At 42.9% G+C, this 18,010-nt stretch overlaps 1 protein-coding gene across 2 annotated transcripts in view; it reads right to left on the bottom strand.

The window, feature by feature from the left end:
* The window catches only part of LOC147889281 (Nucleotide-sugar transporter family protein), a 54,485-nt gene that overhangs the window by 17,315 nt on the left and 19,160 nt on the right, over positions 1-18,010 (bottom strand). The window contains exons 2-4 of one of the 2 annotated variants that reach the window (XM_087391525.1): positions 11,913-11,961; positions 11,688-11,768; positions 11,542-11,585 (exon numbers count right to left, since the gene is read on the bottom strand). In XM_087391525.1, the coding sequence (XP_087247651.1) occupies positions 11,542-11,585; positions 11,688-11,768; positions 11,913-11,961 (174 nt within the window). Of the gene's footprint in view, positions 1-11,541; positions 11,769-11,912; positions 11,962-18,010 lie in introns of both variants that reach the window. The other variant, XM_087391524.1, reaches the window with a different exon arrangement.

Below are 18,010 nucleotides of genomic sequence, written 5' to 3' on the forward strand. Positions count from 1 at the left end.
CAGATTTGGTCTGAAATTTGGGGCTTTCTGCTGAAATTGCAAAATTTGGGGCTTTCTGTACTACTGCCCCTTTCTGGTTGCAATTTCAAGCTCGAAATTTGGGGCTTTCAATTCTGCAATACAATTTCTTGAAGAAATTTGGGAATTTTGTAATTACACTGCAATCTCGTAGTGAAATTTGGGGCTTTTGCAGACAAAGCGCAATTCTTGCAACATTTGGGGCTTTTGATCAATTTGCCCCTTTCCGGTTGCAATTTCAGGCCTATTTTGGGGCTTTTGTGTTGGGAGAGCAATTTCTGGAGTTTTCAGTTCATACTGCCTTTCTTGGAGTGTTTTGCAGCACTTTTGTCTGGAGAGTTTTTGATGCTTGGACAGATTTATGACAGTGCAAGTACAAAAATCTGAGTTGCATTTACAGCTGGTGCTTGGCTGTGTTTTTTGGGAGTTGTGCATTTCATTCCCAGTAAGGGAATTCAATTTTGTATCTGCTTAAATCTCTTTCTCAGATATGGCCTAGCAAAATCAGAATGACTTCCAATTCGGTGGTCTTTCACAGGAAGACAAGTTGGATGGTACCAACTACATGTATGGCAGGTATGGCAATTTATGGGATTATGTGAATGGGGGTGAGATCCGACCAGCAGGTATGGCACCTAATACACCTCCTCAGTAAGGAGGTGGAAGAGGTCGTGCACAGGGGGCAGCTGCAGAACAAGTTGTTGGTGCAGCTATAGCCACTACTCCAGATCAGAAGAGATGGGATTCACGAGATGCCTTAGCTTTGTCATGCATCTCTGTTTCAGTGAAAAGATTTATCATTCCGCATATCCGGTCGTGTAAGACCTCCAAGGCAGCATGGGATATTTTAGAAAGCATGTATGCAGCCCGGAATGATGCAAGGGTATCTTTCTTGAAAAGAGAGTTAAGTAATACACATATGGAAGAGGGTGACTCCATGTCAGTCCACCTCACAAAGCTACAGGATCTCAGAGAGCAATTGTTAAACATAGATGAAATTATTCCTGATTCAGAGATGATTACAACCACTCTGAATTCTCTTCCTGAGTCTTATCTCAGCTTTCATACCTCGCTGAACTTATCATTGAGGGGGGGTGCAAATCCTCTCACTTTTCATGAGTTGATAGGACTTCTGCTTCAAGAAGAGCAGACCAGGAAAAACTTGGTTTCACGTGCAGGCGAACAAGCCATGCTCTCGATTTAAATCAAAAACAAAAGGACAGGCAAAGACATCAGTAAATCAGCCTTCCAGTGGGTCAGGACAGCCTTCAGAAAAGGCTAAAAATGATGCAAGTAAGCCCAAAAAGAAGGGTTTTTGTCACTACTGCAAAAAGCCAGGTCATCACATTGCAGAATGAAGGAAAAGGCTTGCAAAAGAGAAGAAAAACAGCTCCGGTATGGCTGTTTCAGATTCAGCTCCTCATGCATCTAACAGTGGGGATGCTGCAGCCAACTTTCTTGGACAGGATTATGCCTTTTTATCTTGCATTTCAAATTCTAGGCTGGCTGTTTCAGATGCTCGGGATAGTACAACCACTTGTAATGATGATACTTATGCATTTTTCACTTGCAGTTATGACTCTTCTACGGATGCATCTGCTTTCAGTGTCAATGAAACACTGAACACTTGGTATTTTGACAGCAATGCATCCAAACACATCACTTCTAGGAAGTGTCTTTTTACTTCCTTGCATCCACCTCCCGTTGGTAAGAAAGTCACTTGTGCCAACAACTCATCATATTCAGTACGTGGCACAGGAGATGTTGAGCTCACTACCATTGATGGCTCAATTTTCAAACTTTCAGATGTCTTATATGTGCCTCGTATAACCAAAAATCTTCTTTCAGTGTCCACTCTTAACAGAGCTAGATTTCAGGTCATCTTTGAGGATGACAAATGTGTTGTCCGAGATAGGGAAGATGACTATGCCTTAAGGTTATCTGGTACTCTGCTGCGTGGGCTTTTTCAGCTTGATCTTTTTGAGAAAAGAGCAGCCCATGCTCTTGCAGTTTCTACCCCTACAGCTGCCATGCACAATGCAGAATTATGGCATGCCCGATATGGCCACATGCATTACAACAGCTTGATGACACTTCAGAAGTATTCCATGGTTGATGCATTGCCACCTCTTGAGATACCTCCTCCACATGCCTGTGAAGGGTGCATTTTAGGCAAGATGCATAGATTCCCCTTCAAGAAGAATGGTTCAGTTAAAGCTGTCCGCAAATTACAGCTTATACACAGTGATGTCTGTGGTCCCATGAGGACTCCATCGTTGGGTGGTCATCTCTACTTCGTTACATTTATTGATGATTACACCAATTTCACTTGGGTTTTTGGGCTGAAACGCAAATCAGAAGTGTTCACGGTGTTTAAACACTTTTCAGCCATGGTTGAAAATGAAACCGGACTCAAGATACAGACATTGCGCACAGATAGAGGTGGGGAACTTGTCTGCAGAATTTGATGCTTTTCTGAAAGGCAAGGGTATTGTGTATCAGCTCACAGTCAGGTTGACCCCTCAGCAAAATGGCAAAGCTAAGAGGAAAAATAGAACTCTCATGGAAATGGACAGATGTATGCTGAAAAGCAAACACATGCCTCACAAATTCTGGCTTGAAGGCTTGATGTGTGCCAATTACATTTTGAATCGGGCTCCCACTACGGCTTTAATAACAAAAACTCCTTATGAGGTCTGGAATGATAGAAAGCCTTTAGTGGATCACTTCCGAGTCTTTGGATGCCTTGCTTATGCTCATGTGCCAGTTGAATTTAGGCACAAGTTGTCAGATAAAGCCATTAAGTACATATTTGTTGGGTACAGTACAGAAAGCAAGGGGTACCGTCTCTACAATCCTGCTACACGCAAGATCATGGTCAGTAGAGATGTGATATTTGCTGAAAATTCAGCTCACACTCAGGCTGAATTTCAAATGCCTTCTTCTTCAGAGGATGTCTTTGAGGGGTTTCTATCCATTGCCTTGAGTTCCCCTGCTGATATTTCTGATGCAAATCAAAATTTACAGCCACCTCCAGATGCTTTAGTTCCGCCACAGGATGTCTTGCCCCCTCCACAGGCAGTGGAACAGGTGGTGCAGCAAGAAATTGCAGACATACATGCAACAAAAACAGTCCCAAACTGGCTGTTACAGACTCTCAGGGAGAGTAAAATTGATGCTCCGTTACTTGGCAGGACTCACAGTGCCACAAGGCACATGGAAGGTGCTAATTCAGTGGAATCAGCATATGCAGGTACTCTTCTTGATAAGGAGGAACCTACCACATTCGAAGAGGCAAAGGACAATGTGCATTGGATGAATGCCATGCACGATGAGTTGCAGTCCATTAAAAAAATCAGACTTGGGATGTTGTAGACTTGCCACCGGGTAAACATGCCATTGGCACACGATGGGTTTTCAAGGTCAAACGGAAGCCAGATGGCTCCATTGACAGATATAAGGCAAGGCTGGTTGCTAAAGGCTATGCTCAGAAAAAGGGCATAGATTATGAGGAGACATTCGCTCCTACATCCCGGATGACCACCATCCGATCAGTTATTGCAATGGCTGCACATTTTGAGTGAAATGTTCATCAGTTGGACATAAAAACAACCTTCTTAAATGGGGACTTGCTGGAAGAGGTGTATGTCAAACAACCTCCGGGCTTTGAAATTACAGCAAATGCACTTCAAGTATGCAAGCTCAACAAAGCTTTATATGGGCTGAAACAGGCCCCTCGTGCATGGTATGCCAGAATCTATGCCTTTTTGACCAGCAAGGGGCTGCACAATAGTCCTACTGAGAGCACCCTCTACATCAAGATGGATGGGGGGGAAATTTTAGTCATCCTTCTTTATGTCGATGACTTACTGCTCACAGGGTCCAATGAAGACAAAATTGCAGATTTCAAAGCTGATTTACAGACCAACTTTGACATGTCAGAATTGGGGCTGCTTCACTTTTATTTGGGGATCCAGTTCTCTCATGAGAGACGTGGCACTGTTATGTCTCGGTCCAAGTATGTTCAGAAACTCTTGGACAGATTTAACATGCATGATTGTAAGCCCATAGCCACTCCCATGGAGCCGGGGCTGAAACTCACAATGCATGATGCAGGAGAATTAGTTGATGCCACACTTTACAGTCAGGCTGTTGGATGCCTCATATATCTCTGCAACACTAGACCTGATATTCAGTTTGCAGTATCTCAGGTGAGCAGGTACATGCACAGCCCAAAAACTATGCATTGGCAGGCAGTTAAGCGCATCTTCCGTTATTTGCAAGGCACGAAGTCTTTTGGCTTGCTATTTCCCAGGGGGGTGACTTGCAGATGCATGCCTACAGTGATTCAGATTGGGCTGGTGATTATGATACTAGGCAGTCCACTAGTGGCAATTGTTTCTTTTTGGGTAAACCTTGCATTTCCTGGCTAAGCAAGAAACAATCTACAGTGGCTACATCATCATGTGAAGCTGAGTACAGGGCAGCTTTCACAGCAACAGTTGAATGTGTCTGGCTGCAACGTCTACTTGCTGATCTTCATCTGTCTTTGGAGGGTCCTTCTCCAATTCTCACTGATAGTCAGAGTGCCATTACAGTGGCAAAGAATCCAGTGTTTCATGCTCGCACGAAGCACATTGAGGTTCACTATCACTACGTCAGAGAGAAGTTGCATGCAGGAGAGAACAGTATGATCTTTGTGTCCACACATGACAACGTTGCAGATATTTTCACCAAAGCACTACCACGTGAAAAGTTTGAGGCATTTCGCAGTGCCCTGAACTTACATTCATTTGGTGATTGATCAGCCTTGTACATGACATTGGCACTGCAGGGGGGTGTTAGAATTATAGATATAATTCAGCAGTGACCAATGTAATTTAATAAGCTAGTTAGGGGGCACTTTTCCCTCTTTAAGAGATTTTTCCCCCTAACCGCAGTTAGTTCACTAACTATGGTTAGTGACTACTAAGGTTTTGTCACTAGGACAAAACCTTATCTCTCACTCATTGAGTTGTACTCTTTCCACTCTTCTATTGCAACTCAGCTCTCAACTTTCAGCTCTCTAGCTCTCACTCTCTTGCTCTCTCTCACTCTACATTATCTCACACACTCTTCTTCTTATGATCAATCATGCTTGGGCAGAACAATCTCTTCCTCCTCCTTGGAAACATGGCCTTGTCAAATTGATCCCCAAAAAAAGGTTGTGTGAGACAATGGCTGATTGGCGGCCCATATCTCTTATGCCAGTCATTTACAAACTCATTGCCAAAATGATTGTCCTCAGGGTTCGATTTATCTTGCAAGCAGGACTTCATCCCAGGCAGTATGGGTTTGTTCCCAGAAGGCAGATTACTGACAATATCTCCAATGTTTTGCTTGCAATTGAGTATGCCAATTATTCTAAACAAGATGTTCTCATTCTACAAGTGGACATTGCGAAAGCATTTGATACTGTCCATTGGGATTTCATTTCTCAAACTATGCATAAATTGGGATTTGGCCCTCGGCTGGTCCATATTATTTACTGGCTCTATTCTCATGCCACTGCGCAGTGTTTGCTTGGTAGTGGGTTGTCAAGGACATGGACTATGACCCGTTCAGTGAGACAGGGTTGCCCTCTTAGGTCGCTACTGTATGCCATTGCTACTCATCCGGTATTGTTGCATATGGACCATCTTGCAGACACAGGGCAGCTTCATGGCTTGCAAATTCCAGGGGCACAGCCGTTTCTTGCACAAGCATATGCTGATGATTCATATTTCATGCCCAGGAATTCTCAAAGTGACCTCTCTCATTTGATGCATACTTTGGATGATTTTGGCATAGCTGTTGGACTGCATATCAACTTTCAGAAATCGAATGTTCTAGCATTGAAAGAAGTTGATTGGCATGCACTTCTCTAGCCAGGCCACATTATATCTTCCCATACTATTGTGAGGCATTTAGGGTATCCCATTGGCTGGAATATTACCCCTCAACAACAGCTCAAATGGGTGCTTCAAAAGATTAACAAGAAGCTGGAATACTGGCACTTATCCACTTGGCCTCTACATGTTCGACTTCGGATAGTACAGTCTATCATTATGGCATATGTGCAATTTTACTTGCCTCTTCTTCCCTGGTCTTTCAAGCATTTGGCTTCCTATATGTCCCAGGCTATGGAGATATTTTGGAAAAGCAAATCCCACAAAAAGGCTTTGCGACTACTTCCCATGCACTCTGTTTGTTCTCCTAAGACTCATGGGGGACTGAATATTCTCAATCTTCAGTTTCATATGTTGGCAAGAAAGAGCACTATGATTGCTGATTTTTTTCAGCAAAAACAGCCATGGGCTATTATGTTAGCAACTATGTGTGGAAACATGACGTCCCATGCATATGGGCATTGGATTACAGATCACTGGGAAGCAGTCATGACCACATTTCAGGGGAAAATTCCTCGTTGTCCTGTTTCTACTGCTTTTATTCATGATTGGAAGAGAATTCTCTCTTATGCTAAAAGGTCAGGTGCTTCTTCCCATCATGGTAATTCTCTTCGCTTGGAAAGCATCCATTGGAGCAAGGTGTTTGAATCGCATCTTGCTTTACAGGCACCTATTAAAGCATATAATCTTATGAAATTGGGCATAAGATTTGTCGGAGATGTTGTGGATCAACATGGTTATGTGCTTTCATTTCCACAAGCTTGCAGGACTTTCCCCTTGGGTCTGCATCATAGGCCCATCTGGAGAATACTTACAACTATGTTGCAGCCATTTGTTCCTGTTCCTCCACTGTTTGTACAGGACAGATTACTGGACTGGAATCTGGCTTCCTTATCTCCTGCTACCTGTTCACTTTCAATGCATAATTTAGCCTCCTCGATGGTCTACAGATTTCTTCTTCCACCGCCATGGATTGATAAGCATGCCAACACTCTTTGGAATTTGGATAGGCCTTTATCTTGGTGGCAATCACAACTCAAGAAAATTTGGAAAGCTAAATTGCCATTGAAACAGAGGCTTTTCTTTTGGAGATGTATAGTGGGAGCTTTTTCCATCTGACTGTTTTTTAGTTCTTCCATTAGGCTCTCTTTTGGAGTCTAATGTCATGTACATTGATTTCATGTTAATTTTATAGTTACTGGCTTCACCAAAAAAAAAAGTGTGTGTGTGTGTGTGTGTGTGTGAAAGACCCATGGATTTGTATAAACCTATTTATGGAAAAGCATTTGGTACAGTGCTTGGGTAAAATGTTATTGAGAGTCATACCAATTCTCGGTCCTGGATTTCTAAAGTGTGTGAAATTTTTTCAGCAAGTCTTCAGCCTACTTTGTTCGACTTACCAAGAAGTAATTCCACTACCACAAATCTATCATTCAAACTCATTGCATAGTGCTGTTTGAAGGTGCTCATGAATATCTAATCATTGCCTATAATGATAAGATCATCCACATAGAGAACGACAAGTATGAAGTTGTCATTATCCCATAGTGTAAAGAGATTGGGATCTAAAGTGGCCTTTTCCATATCAACGTTTTTGAAGAAGACATTTAACTTCGTGTACCACAACATAGGTGCTAGCTTAATCCCATAAAGTGACTTCTGGAGCTTGCAAACACGAAGCCAGGTAGCTGATCCATATAAAACTCATCATCCAAAATGTCATTCAAAGAATCTGATTTGGCATCCACCTGCCATAGAGGCAGTGAGAAATGTGCTGCAATCGAAAGTACTATTCTCAATGTAGTAGACTTTGCAACTACTGCAAAAGTCTCTATGAAGTCCACCCCCTCTCCTAAGGAGTACCCTTTGGCGACGAGTCTTGCCTCGTACGTATGAATGGATCCATACGCCATTGACTTTCTTCTTGTACACCCACTTACATCCTATAGGTGGAAGATCCATAAGTTCCCACATGTCATCCTTGACTATGGCATCCATTTCTTGTCTCCTGGCATTCCTCCAATGCACATGCTTTTGTCTGCATTAGTGAAACTCTCAGGCTCATCATTATCCAACGCATGCATCATGAGGGCTGCTGCATTTGCACTCTCCCTTGGCTGGTCTAACTCAGCAAGTCGCCTCCTTTTGCTACATTCAAGAATGTTCTACATTTTGCATCTTCCATTGTTTTCACATACCATTTGAGTAATTTCGCAGAAGTTTTCTGGACTTCTTTGGGCTGTTGCAGCTGCTGTTTTTCCACCTGTGGGGACAAGTTTTTGCTGCTGCAAATCCTCCATCTAGGATTGGGAAGCATCCTTTTCCACTTTCTTCTCTTCATCTATCTCAAAGTCTGGCTTCAATTTTGAGACAATTGACTTTCCCTCTCTGAGAAAATGACATCCTTGGTATTGATTATGTCACGGGATTCAAGGTGGTACAGCCTGTACCCTTTGCTTTGCTCACAATACCCAATGAGCATGCATTTGTCGAACACGTGCATAACAAATACAGCCAAAAACCCTAAAATGCATGACACTTGGCCTCTTTTCTTACCAAGCGTCATAGGGTGTCACTTTTGTCACCGCTTAGATGGGACACCTACTAAGAACATATGCTGCCGTAAATGCTGCTTCTGCCCAAAAAATGATCAGCATGCCCATGTCTTTGAGCATAGACCTGGCTGCCTCATCTACATGTCTATTCTTCTTCTCTATCACTCCATTTTGTTGAGGAGTACATTCTTGCAAAATATTTTGAACTCGTTACGCTCACACCTCTCCAAATTCTGACCTTCCTACCACTTTATTTCTCAACAAAAGCCTTAAATTCAAGAAATTGAAATTTCTTGCTCAAGAAATACAACCAAAGCTTTTGGAATAGTCATCTTTTAAGGTTGGGATACATTTCTTTCCACCAAAATTTCCAGGAACCAAAGTTCATAGGCCCAACTAAATCCGTACACAATAGATCAAGAGGGTTTGCTACCTTTTTCTATCTTAGAAAGGCAATCTGTGCATCGTTCCACAAATACAACTCTCACAAAAAAAGATGTGCCTATATCGGACCTAAGGCATCCACCATGTCAAATCTTTTTAGCGTGCAAAGGCTTTTGGATTAATGTGAGCCATCCTCTTGTGCCGAAGGTGAATATTGAGCTCTTTGAATGCCATTAAATATACAAAGGTCATCATATCTGTTGCATGAGCCAACAACCCTAGCAAATGAATCCTTTATTATGCATTTTTGCTTTGGGAAAAGAACAACATTCCCATCATGACATAAGGCTGACACTGAAAGGTAAGCCTAACCTCAGTTGGGAAGATCTGGCTTCGGCCAAGATGGTTAACCACGGTTAACCAAGCAATTAAAGTGTTGACTTCGGTCAAAGTGTTGACTCTGGTCAACGAGACTTGGCTCACGCCAAGAGGGTTAACTTTGTTAACCAAGATGTGCCAACTTCGGTTGGAGAGACTTGGCCATAATTAAGGCATTTTGACTATCGTCAATGCTCTTAATTATGACCAAGAGGATTGACCTCGGTCGACTAAGAATTGTGTTCTATGTTTTGTTCATGTGTTATTGTTCAGTGGGGACGCCCACAAGCGACTAGGATTAGTCTATGGTCTGATTGCATGCAAAAGCGCTAACCATTAATGGGTACCATGGTTGTGCGCTTTAGTTGTTAATTGCAGGTATCAAGTGGGACTGAAAACCCAAGTGCTATGGAGCCTGACAAGCATCTAGGAGGACGTTCGCGTGACCAAGTGCTTCGAGGACTCCAGAAGTTGCTGTTTAGTGGCATGTAACTAGTTTTTTGTTAGGAAAATAAACAAGTGGCATGTTGCCAAGAAAGAGAGCCTAAGAGCTCATGTAAGATCGCACGTTTTGGATTTTTGTAACGCTGAACTCTCTGTGTACAAATATCTTTTCCAGTAATAAAGTACCTTCGGGGGGGTGCAGCCCGATGATTTGTGTTATGCCATCGTATGAAAGTGAGAGAGAGAGAGAGAGAGAGATTGAGAAAATTCACGTAGTGGTACAGCAAGCAGATTTCAATTGTTCAAGTGTTTACACATGTGGATTTAACAATGATAATGGGGGACAACTCGAGTCGTCCACTCAATGGAATCTAAAATATCTTGGTCAATATATGTCAAGGGGTGAAGAGGCACTCTCTAATGTCCTCTATGTTCCAAACTTTGCAAGAATATGCTTTCTAAGGGTGCTTATTGACCAAGCATAACCACCAAGAGGTTGTAGAGACTCAAGTCAATTTGTTGCACGAGCAATCAAAGAGGGAGGCCTCACATCATTACTAGTTCCGGATGAAGCACATTACTCTACATAGTGCCATGGTGGGTTTGCATACATCAATGTTCCACAGGTTGATTGATTGGTTTGGTGGATGGACTTTCACCAATGGTTGGCACCTATGTGAATTATTTGTATTGACGGCAAGCATTCATTCCCAAAGGATAGTATAAACATATGCTCTCACACATACAAATCCACATACCCACACATACTTGAGCATCCATTTATACAAAGTCTTCGTACTAAGTTTCTGTCCGCAATTCCGAGGTAAAGGGCAGACTCAGCCATGACGAAGGCTAGCACTCATGGAGAAGGCTAATCAAAAGGTAGTCCAAAATCTCTTTATTCAAGCTAATACTGCTTGTGAAGACTAAACTCCCAGACAAGCATCTAAATCTAGCTGATAGGGGAAAGAAGTGTGCCTACTTTGCAAGACAAAACAAGTGCCAAGAGCTTCATGTGAGAGGATCAAGAATCACATCACGAGGACCTATCTCACTCATGGTTTTGAGGGATGCCTACTCATTCTCGTTCCAAAGGAGAACATGAGGACTGTCATCCTTCTGTTTATCGATGACTTGATGTCATTGGCTATCACACCTAGGGGAGTCATTGGACAAGTTGCAAAGAGGTGTTCGTGTACCCATAGATATGCACAAGATGTGACCACCCATCTAACGCATACAGCATTGGGTGGCTACTATAATGCTAACTAAGGACTGGGATTCCAAATAGTAAATTTGGTGTCTCACTAAAGTCAAGGGCCATCTTGTTGCTCAGCAAGAAGCAATTGCAGGTCACTAGTCTGTGAGTCACTCTTATTGTAAAGATTTAAGAATGATCAAATGGGACAACTAAGGTTGAATTGTGATTGCAAGGGACCTACTGATTCATGTTCCAATGGAGCACGCCAAGGTTAGACACATACTTATAATTGCACTGTAGTAGCATTCAAAAGACACCAAAGTTGACAAATATCAGTTGCATACTTTTAAGAATCTCACTTACAAAATGGACGCAACGTGTCCATACTAGCAACTTCCAGCACTTTTTAATGATGTTCAAACATCCGTTAAAAGATCAATTGATTGAAATATGAAAGAATATTCTTCACTAGCAGTATCACAAGAAAGATAAGTGACATGAATTCAAATTAAGCCTCCCATGAATTCAAATTAAGCCTCATAAAAGAAAACCTCATCTCACAACCAATCTATGATAAAGCTATACTTATGAAACGCCTTACTGCACTGGATTGTAAAGTGGAATTTCAATGTACCTTAATAGTAGGAACATAAATAATGCCGTGAAGAGAAGCTTGGTCTGATTCAACATTGAGAAAGTCAATGAGTCAAGATACCGGTAACCAAGCTGAAGAAGAGTATTTTGCAAGGCATAGAGTGCTGCAGGGAGTCCAGATGCTACCAATGCCCCAAACAAAGTCCAATCTTTCATAAGTCTCCATAACATGCCATTCCAAACCATGGCAATCATTGCACAGCCAACCTGCACAAAAGTTATATCAAGGTCCCAGTCAACGTAGGTAACTTTCTAAGGTTAACTCATTATGAGCAAAGAGACTAATATACCCCAAAAAAAGGGTTTGTCAAAGCACTTGCACCCTTTATGAGCCTCAGACAATGATTTTACCTTGGCCCATTCACATGCAAGGACTGAGGAGGTGACTATTACTTGTTTCCTGCAATTTTCAGAGATGTCAATGCAAGTAGTCAATACTAAAAATCAAAACATTGTAATTTTAGTTAATTTCATAACATAATGCAAGAAACTTGATCCAAGGTTTATCCATATGTATTTTCCTCTCTGCCACAGAGAGGAAATAAATAAAGTTTTTTACTGCCTTTGAAGTTCTCTATCAAGCACTGCTCCAAGTCCTTTCTCTTGCCAGTTGCCCTCCCTAAGCTTTTCCTTTTGTAACCCTCTTTGACAATCTCACCAATGTAGGCCAACCAGCGAATCAAAGACAAGCTGACCAAACCAACGTAGCAGACTACTCAAACCATCTTTTATCAGGGAATAAGCATGCTTGGCCCACTGGCTGACCACAGCCAACCAACCAAGGGCTCGCACTTCAAGCCAACCACGCTGAGAAGGCTGCCCAATAAGAAGCACAAGCCTCAGCAGCCACTCCTTTGAGGCACAAGAACCCCTATTATATCATCCCTAGACAATACTTTATCAACAGTGAGATATACAAGAATCCACAACACTTAATAAGCCAAATTGCAATCCAATGTAATCCTACCGAAAGCTTGTTTTTGAAAGCTAGTACAACATTACACAACAAGAATCTATGTCTATTCTTCATCTCCCACATTGAAAAGGAAACATTTATGAGTCTTTGCAACAAAAAGTCAAATCAACATTTGTGCTCAAGTCACAAGAAGGCTAACATATGGTCTCAAAACTGAAGTTAATCAAAGAATGGTGCTCTAAACTTGAGATATTATCGACATTTTAAATTGTGAACTCAATTTTTTTATTACAGATATTCTTCTATGTGCACCACTATAAGGAGCAAGGGGTATTACTTGACCTAAACTGTGGAACCTTGATTTACCTCTGCTACTCGGCATTAGCTGTCCTAGATCTAGTATAGATCCATGGAGGCAACGTCGGCACCATGCCACTTCTTCATCTATCAGATTGAAAAAGAAAATGTGTTGTTCTTCCTAACATAAAGTCAAATCAACAGGTCTGCTCCAAGTCACAAGGAGGCTAACATTTTGTAATGAGGGGGGGGGGGGAGGGCTATTTAGTGGCCTTTTAGGTGCGCAATGTGGAGGGACTATGTAAGTCCCCATCCAACACTCATTGTGTACTTTTGATATGACATCGAATCTTATCTACTCTCCCCTCCCCCTTGCAGCCTACTCTCTCTCTCTCTCCCTCTCAAGATGGGCCCACTGATCCACTTCCATGACCAGGTCTGCATTGGGCTTTATCTACTTGAGATGTGCCGACATAGGGAGACCCTGCTATGACAGATCAAGGAGCAGCAAGAGGGGACCAGACCACTGGATACAGAGGCTGACCAGACACAGTGGCATGTCACAGATTTCTATGCATTTGAGTCAGCTCCACGACACAGTCAGGTGGTGGAGGAGGAGCTGTGAGCAGCATGGATTGCCGAGAGAGGACTACAGAGGCTACCCGTGACACGAAGAGCAACCAAAGCACACTCGATTGAGGTCCGACCTATCACAGCTTTCCTCAGAGGAGACCGCCCGAGACAAGGGGTCACTCGAACATGGCTCAGCGGGTTCATAGATCCAGGAGACCACGTCCCCCTCCGCCACCACAGCGTGAGATGGCCAAACAGACGTAGATCCAAGATATTTTCGCCGCTCATAGACGACACCACAGTGCCAAGTTTCAGATTCTGAGTTCCAGTCCCAGCTCCAGCTCTCTTCCTACTTTCAGATAGTACATGAGCATGATATGATATGATACGACATGTTTGGTATTTGTTTTTGCTTGAGCTATTGAGCTCTTTATTTCAGCATAGTACTCAGCAAGGGCTTTCGCGTGCCCTTTGCTCCAGCCCTTTGTGGCTTGTATGAGTTATTTTCCCTTTTGGCGTTTTCCGCACTTTGTCCCATAGGCCTGTGAGGCTTGTATGAGTTCGCTTTTCTGTGTATTTTGTCCCATAGGCCCGCCAGGCCTCCCGTGGATGTTAATCTCTCTCTCTCTCTCTCTCTCTCTCTCTCTACCTCTTCCTCTCTCTCTACCCCTTCTCCTTCCTTCTCTCCTTTCCTCTCTCCCTTACTTGAGCATTTCGGGGGCTTGTGGAATGCATTGCCACTCACAGTTGGACACAGTCCGTGTGGAATGCCTTAGCTTTGCCTTGGCAGTTGGGTTCTAGTGAGACCTGGGGTTGGATGCATTTTGATGCCAAGTATTGGCCTAGGCAGTGGACTGCTAGTGTAGCAGAGTGCAAGGTGAGCCCTTGATGTAATTGCACAATTGCCATTGCCAAAAGAATTAAATAAATACTGAAAGGGGTGCCAAAGCATTTGGGGCCACTCTGTGTCTCTTGCATTTGGTTTCTGAGCAAGGGCACCCTAGCCTCCCTTTCAATGCTTTCAAAAATATTTCTAAGTGGTGTTTAACTAATGGAAGTGGCTGGATATGATGCAATGTGGCTGTAAATGGTGTGAATGCTAAGATAGTTACAGTTTAATGCCCTTTAGTTTACTGAAGGCTGGTTTCAGTGGTTCCATTGCCGGGACAATCACTGTCTTCCCATAGAGGTGAGCCCTGGTAGTGAAAGCCTTTGCTGCACTTTTATCACAGCCACACAGTTCAGCCACAATGGTTGACACAGCCAGTGATCAGGCGGAGGACTCAGAGTCTTCTGAATATAATGATGCGCCCAGGGTATTTTAAAGGAGTATCTGTCTTTCAGGCCATGGTTGGATGGCCTACAGAGCAGATGGGTATGCCTGGAACTTACTTCGCAAGCATGCAGCCCGGCATGCAGAATTTTCAGCAACCTATGATGGGAGGTATGCAAGCAGATAATGCAAACATGATGTATGCCAGCATTGGGATGCAGCCCGGAATGCAAATGGGAATGTCTGAATCCAATGAATATGCCTCAGATGCAAGGGATGGGACCTAGAATGGTCAACCCAGACATGGCAAGTGGCGGTAATGCACCGAGCATGGGACAGACAATGGCACCTCCATTTTTGCAGCCACCTGTGTATGACAATATTGCACCCAAGGGCAAGTTGAAATACTTCAAAGAAGGTGGGGCAGCAGTCAAATTTGAGAGTTTCAATGGAATGTAGGACAGGTTGAAGGCCTTGACCTTCGTACAACAGTTTAATGCAACATATGCCACAGGCAACTTCACCGAGTCTTCAAAAATAAGAAAGGCAGTCACCTTTCTCACAAAGGCAATGTGCTTCAATGGTGGACCAACTTACTTTTACAAGGTAGAACTCCTACCACATGGGTGGAGTTCAAGCAAGTGTTTTCAGCTGCTTGGCTCACCGCCACCTTTGAGATGGACATTATGGGCAACCACAACAATACCTCTCAATCTGTTGGGACAGCTCCATACGCCTGTAAGAACTCCCGGGCAGCAAGGCTTCCCAGAACTTCTTATTATACTCTTCTAGGTTCTTACAATTGGCTGCATCTAGCTTGTGCCAGCTTGAAGGAAATCCGGGTCTACTACACCAAGACGAGTTTCAAACATGTCCCAGCTTATTAAAAATGCCACTACAGCTTATGCCCTCTTGCAAGGAAAGACTTCAGGGTTCAAGGGCAGCAACCAGGAAGCTCAAAAGTTTAAGGGCAGCAAGCAGGAAACCCCTAGAAAGTTTAGGAGAACAGCCCACTAAGGCTCCCTTTGTTGCCGGACAAAGGCGAGTACCACCTCGGCTGATACGACTAAACCATTAACATCAAACTTTTCCTGCAAATCACGGGCATAGGCACGACTATGTTCCACCCAGGCAACCCCTACTGTAGCAAGCTCCAAACAATACGTAAGTAGAAAAACCTGCATGCTATACATAGAGCCCACATATCCCTAGATGGATCTAGTCCGCCAAATGTCATCATTTGAGGGCATCTCCTAAATGCATCATTTACCCCTCTCTTGGGATATCATTGAAATCATTTGCCCCTTGGCACATTTAATGCATTTAGACCCCTTAGCCTTAGATCCACCTAGTCTTGTGCCATGTCACCCTCACCAAGGACCTTAATTTTTTATCATTTACGTGAAGCCCAAACAAATATAATACAAACATTGATCCTTTAAAGGAAAATGTCCACTGACCCTTCCGAGGTCATGTTACCTCGACTTGAGTGTAACATTCCTTCCCTCTTCAGGCATTAGCATCCTCGATGATAAAGTCTAGGAACACTCTCCGTAACTGGTATACGGATTTCCAAGTAGCTTCTAATAGAGGTAACCGTGGGTATCTTCCGATTGCGTACTTGCATTGTTCCTTGGTCCAGGATTCTTGTTGGTTTGCGTCTTACATTATCCTCTATCTCCTAAAACAAAACAACACCCTCGATTAGTGAGTCACCTATATGCAAAAATTTCTTTAAACAAGAAACATGAAACACTAGGTGCATCTTACAACCCTGTGGTTATTCTAATTTATAGGCCACCTTGCCTATTCTTTATAGAATTAACCACGGCCCACAATATCGGGGTGATAACTTAGCACACTCTCCTACAGTCAAAGACTTAGAGTGCGAAGCAACTCTAAGAAAAACTTTTTCTCCTTCCTTAAATTCTCTAACGGATCTGTTTTCATCCGCATACACCTTAGCTCTATCCATAGCTTGGCGGATGTTAGCTCTCGCAAGTGCTAGCATCTCTCACATCTGAACCACAAAGTTCGCGGCACTAAGCACTTTCTGAGGTACTCCAACTGTAGTTGGATTTGCTGTTCTATAACCATAGTTCAGCTCAAATGGATTGAACCCTGTAGAGGAATGTTTTCTATCATTGTAGGCAAATTCTAATAGTGGCAACCACTTGTCCCATGTATGTTGCCTCAATGACACATATGCTCTAAGCATATCCTCTAAAATTTGGTTGATTCTTTCCGTCTGACCATCCGTTTCTGGAAGATCCCCACTACTCATTCCCAACTCAGTCCTTAGTGTCTCAAACACTGCAATCCAAAAATGACTGGTAAATTTGACATCCCTGTCTGACACTATGGATTCGGATAATCCATGCAAACAAAATATATGTTTAATAAACAAATCCACCACTTGCGGGGCACTAAGAGACTCTCTAGTTGGAATGAAGTGAGCCATCTTGGTAAGACGATCAACTACCACAAGGAGAGAATCATATCCACCTTGTGTCATAGGCAGATCTACAATAAAGTCCATGGAAATGCTCTCCCACCTACCTAGTGGTATTTCCAAAGGCTGTAAAAGTCCGGGTGGCTTCACCCGCTCTGCCTTACTTACCAGACACAAAAAACAACGTGACACATATTCATGAATATGTTTTTTCATTTTCAACCAAAAGAAATCTCGCTTCACGAGATCATACGTTTTCTCGACTCCTGGATGTCCCGCACATGGGCTATCATGGCATTGTTGAATGACTCTCTGCCTTAGATCATTCTGATTAGGTACTATTACCTTGTCATTTCTTTTCAGCATACCATCTCTTATGGTATATCTTGCATAAGTTTCGCCTTTTCTGGATCCCAGGTCACCCTTTTCCCCGGGTTTAAATACATGAGCTTTAGGCCAAAGGCTTTGGACAAACTCGTCCACCTTTTGAGTTTCTCTAATCTCGGTCATTAAAGCACTTTCTAATACCGTGAAACTCATATTATGCATAATGCGTGACAACGCATCAGCTACTTCATTATCCTTCCCTCTTCGATACCGAATCGTCAAGTTAAACTCCTCCATGAGTTCTACCCACCTAGCTTGGCGACCTCTCAAGTCTAAGTTGTTTGCAAAAATGTTTCAGAGTATCATGATCAACATCAACTTAAAACTCTGATCCATATGAATAATGTCTCTATGTTTTCAAAGCATGGATAACAGCATACAACTCTAACTCATGAGTTGGCCAATTTCGTTGAGAGGGAGAAAGCTTCTTGCTTTCAAAGGCTACTGGCCTTCCCTCTTGGAGGAGAACTGCTCCTACCGCAATGCCACTTGCATCGGTTTCAAGGAAAAACCATTTTTAGGGATCAACTATTTTTAACACCGGTCCTGAG

The sequence above is a fragment of the Dipteris shenzhenensis genome, chromosome 20, assembly GCF_047967505.1.
Source record: "Dipteris shenzhenensis isolate YYH24624 ecotype China chromosome 20, Dip_SZ_1.0, whole genome shotgun sequence".
NCBI lineage: Eukaryota > Viridiplantae > Streptophyta > Polypodiopsida > Gleicheniales > Dipteridaceae > Dipteris > Dipteris shenzhenensis.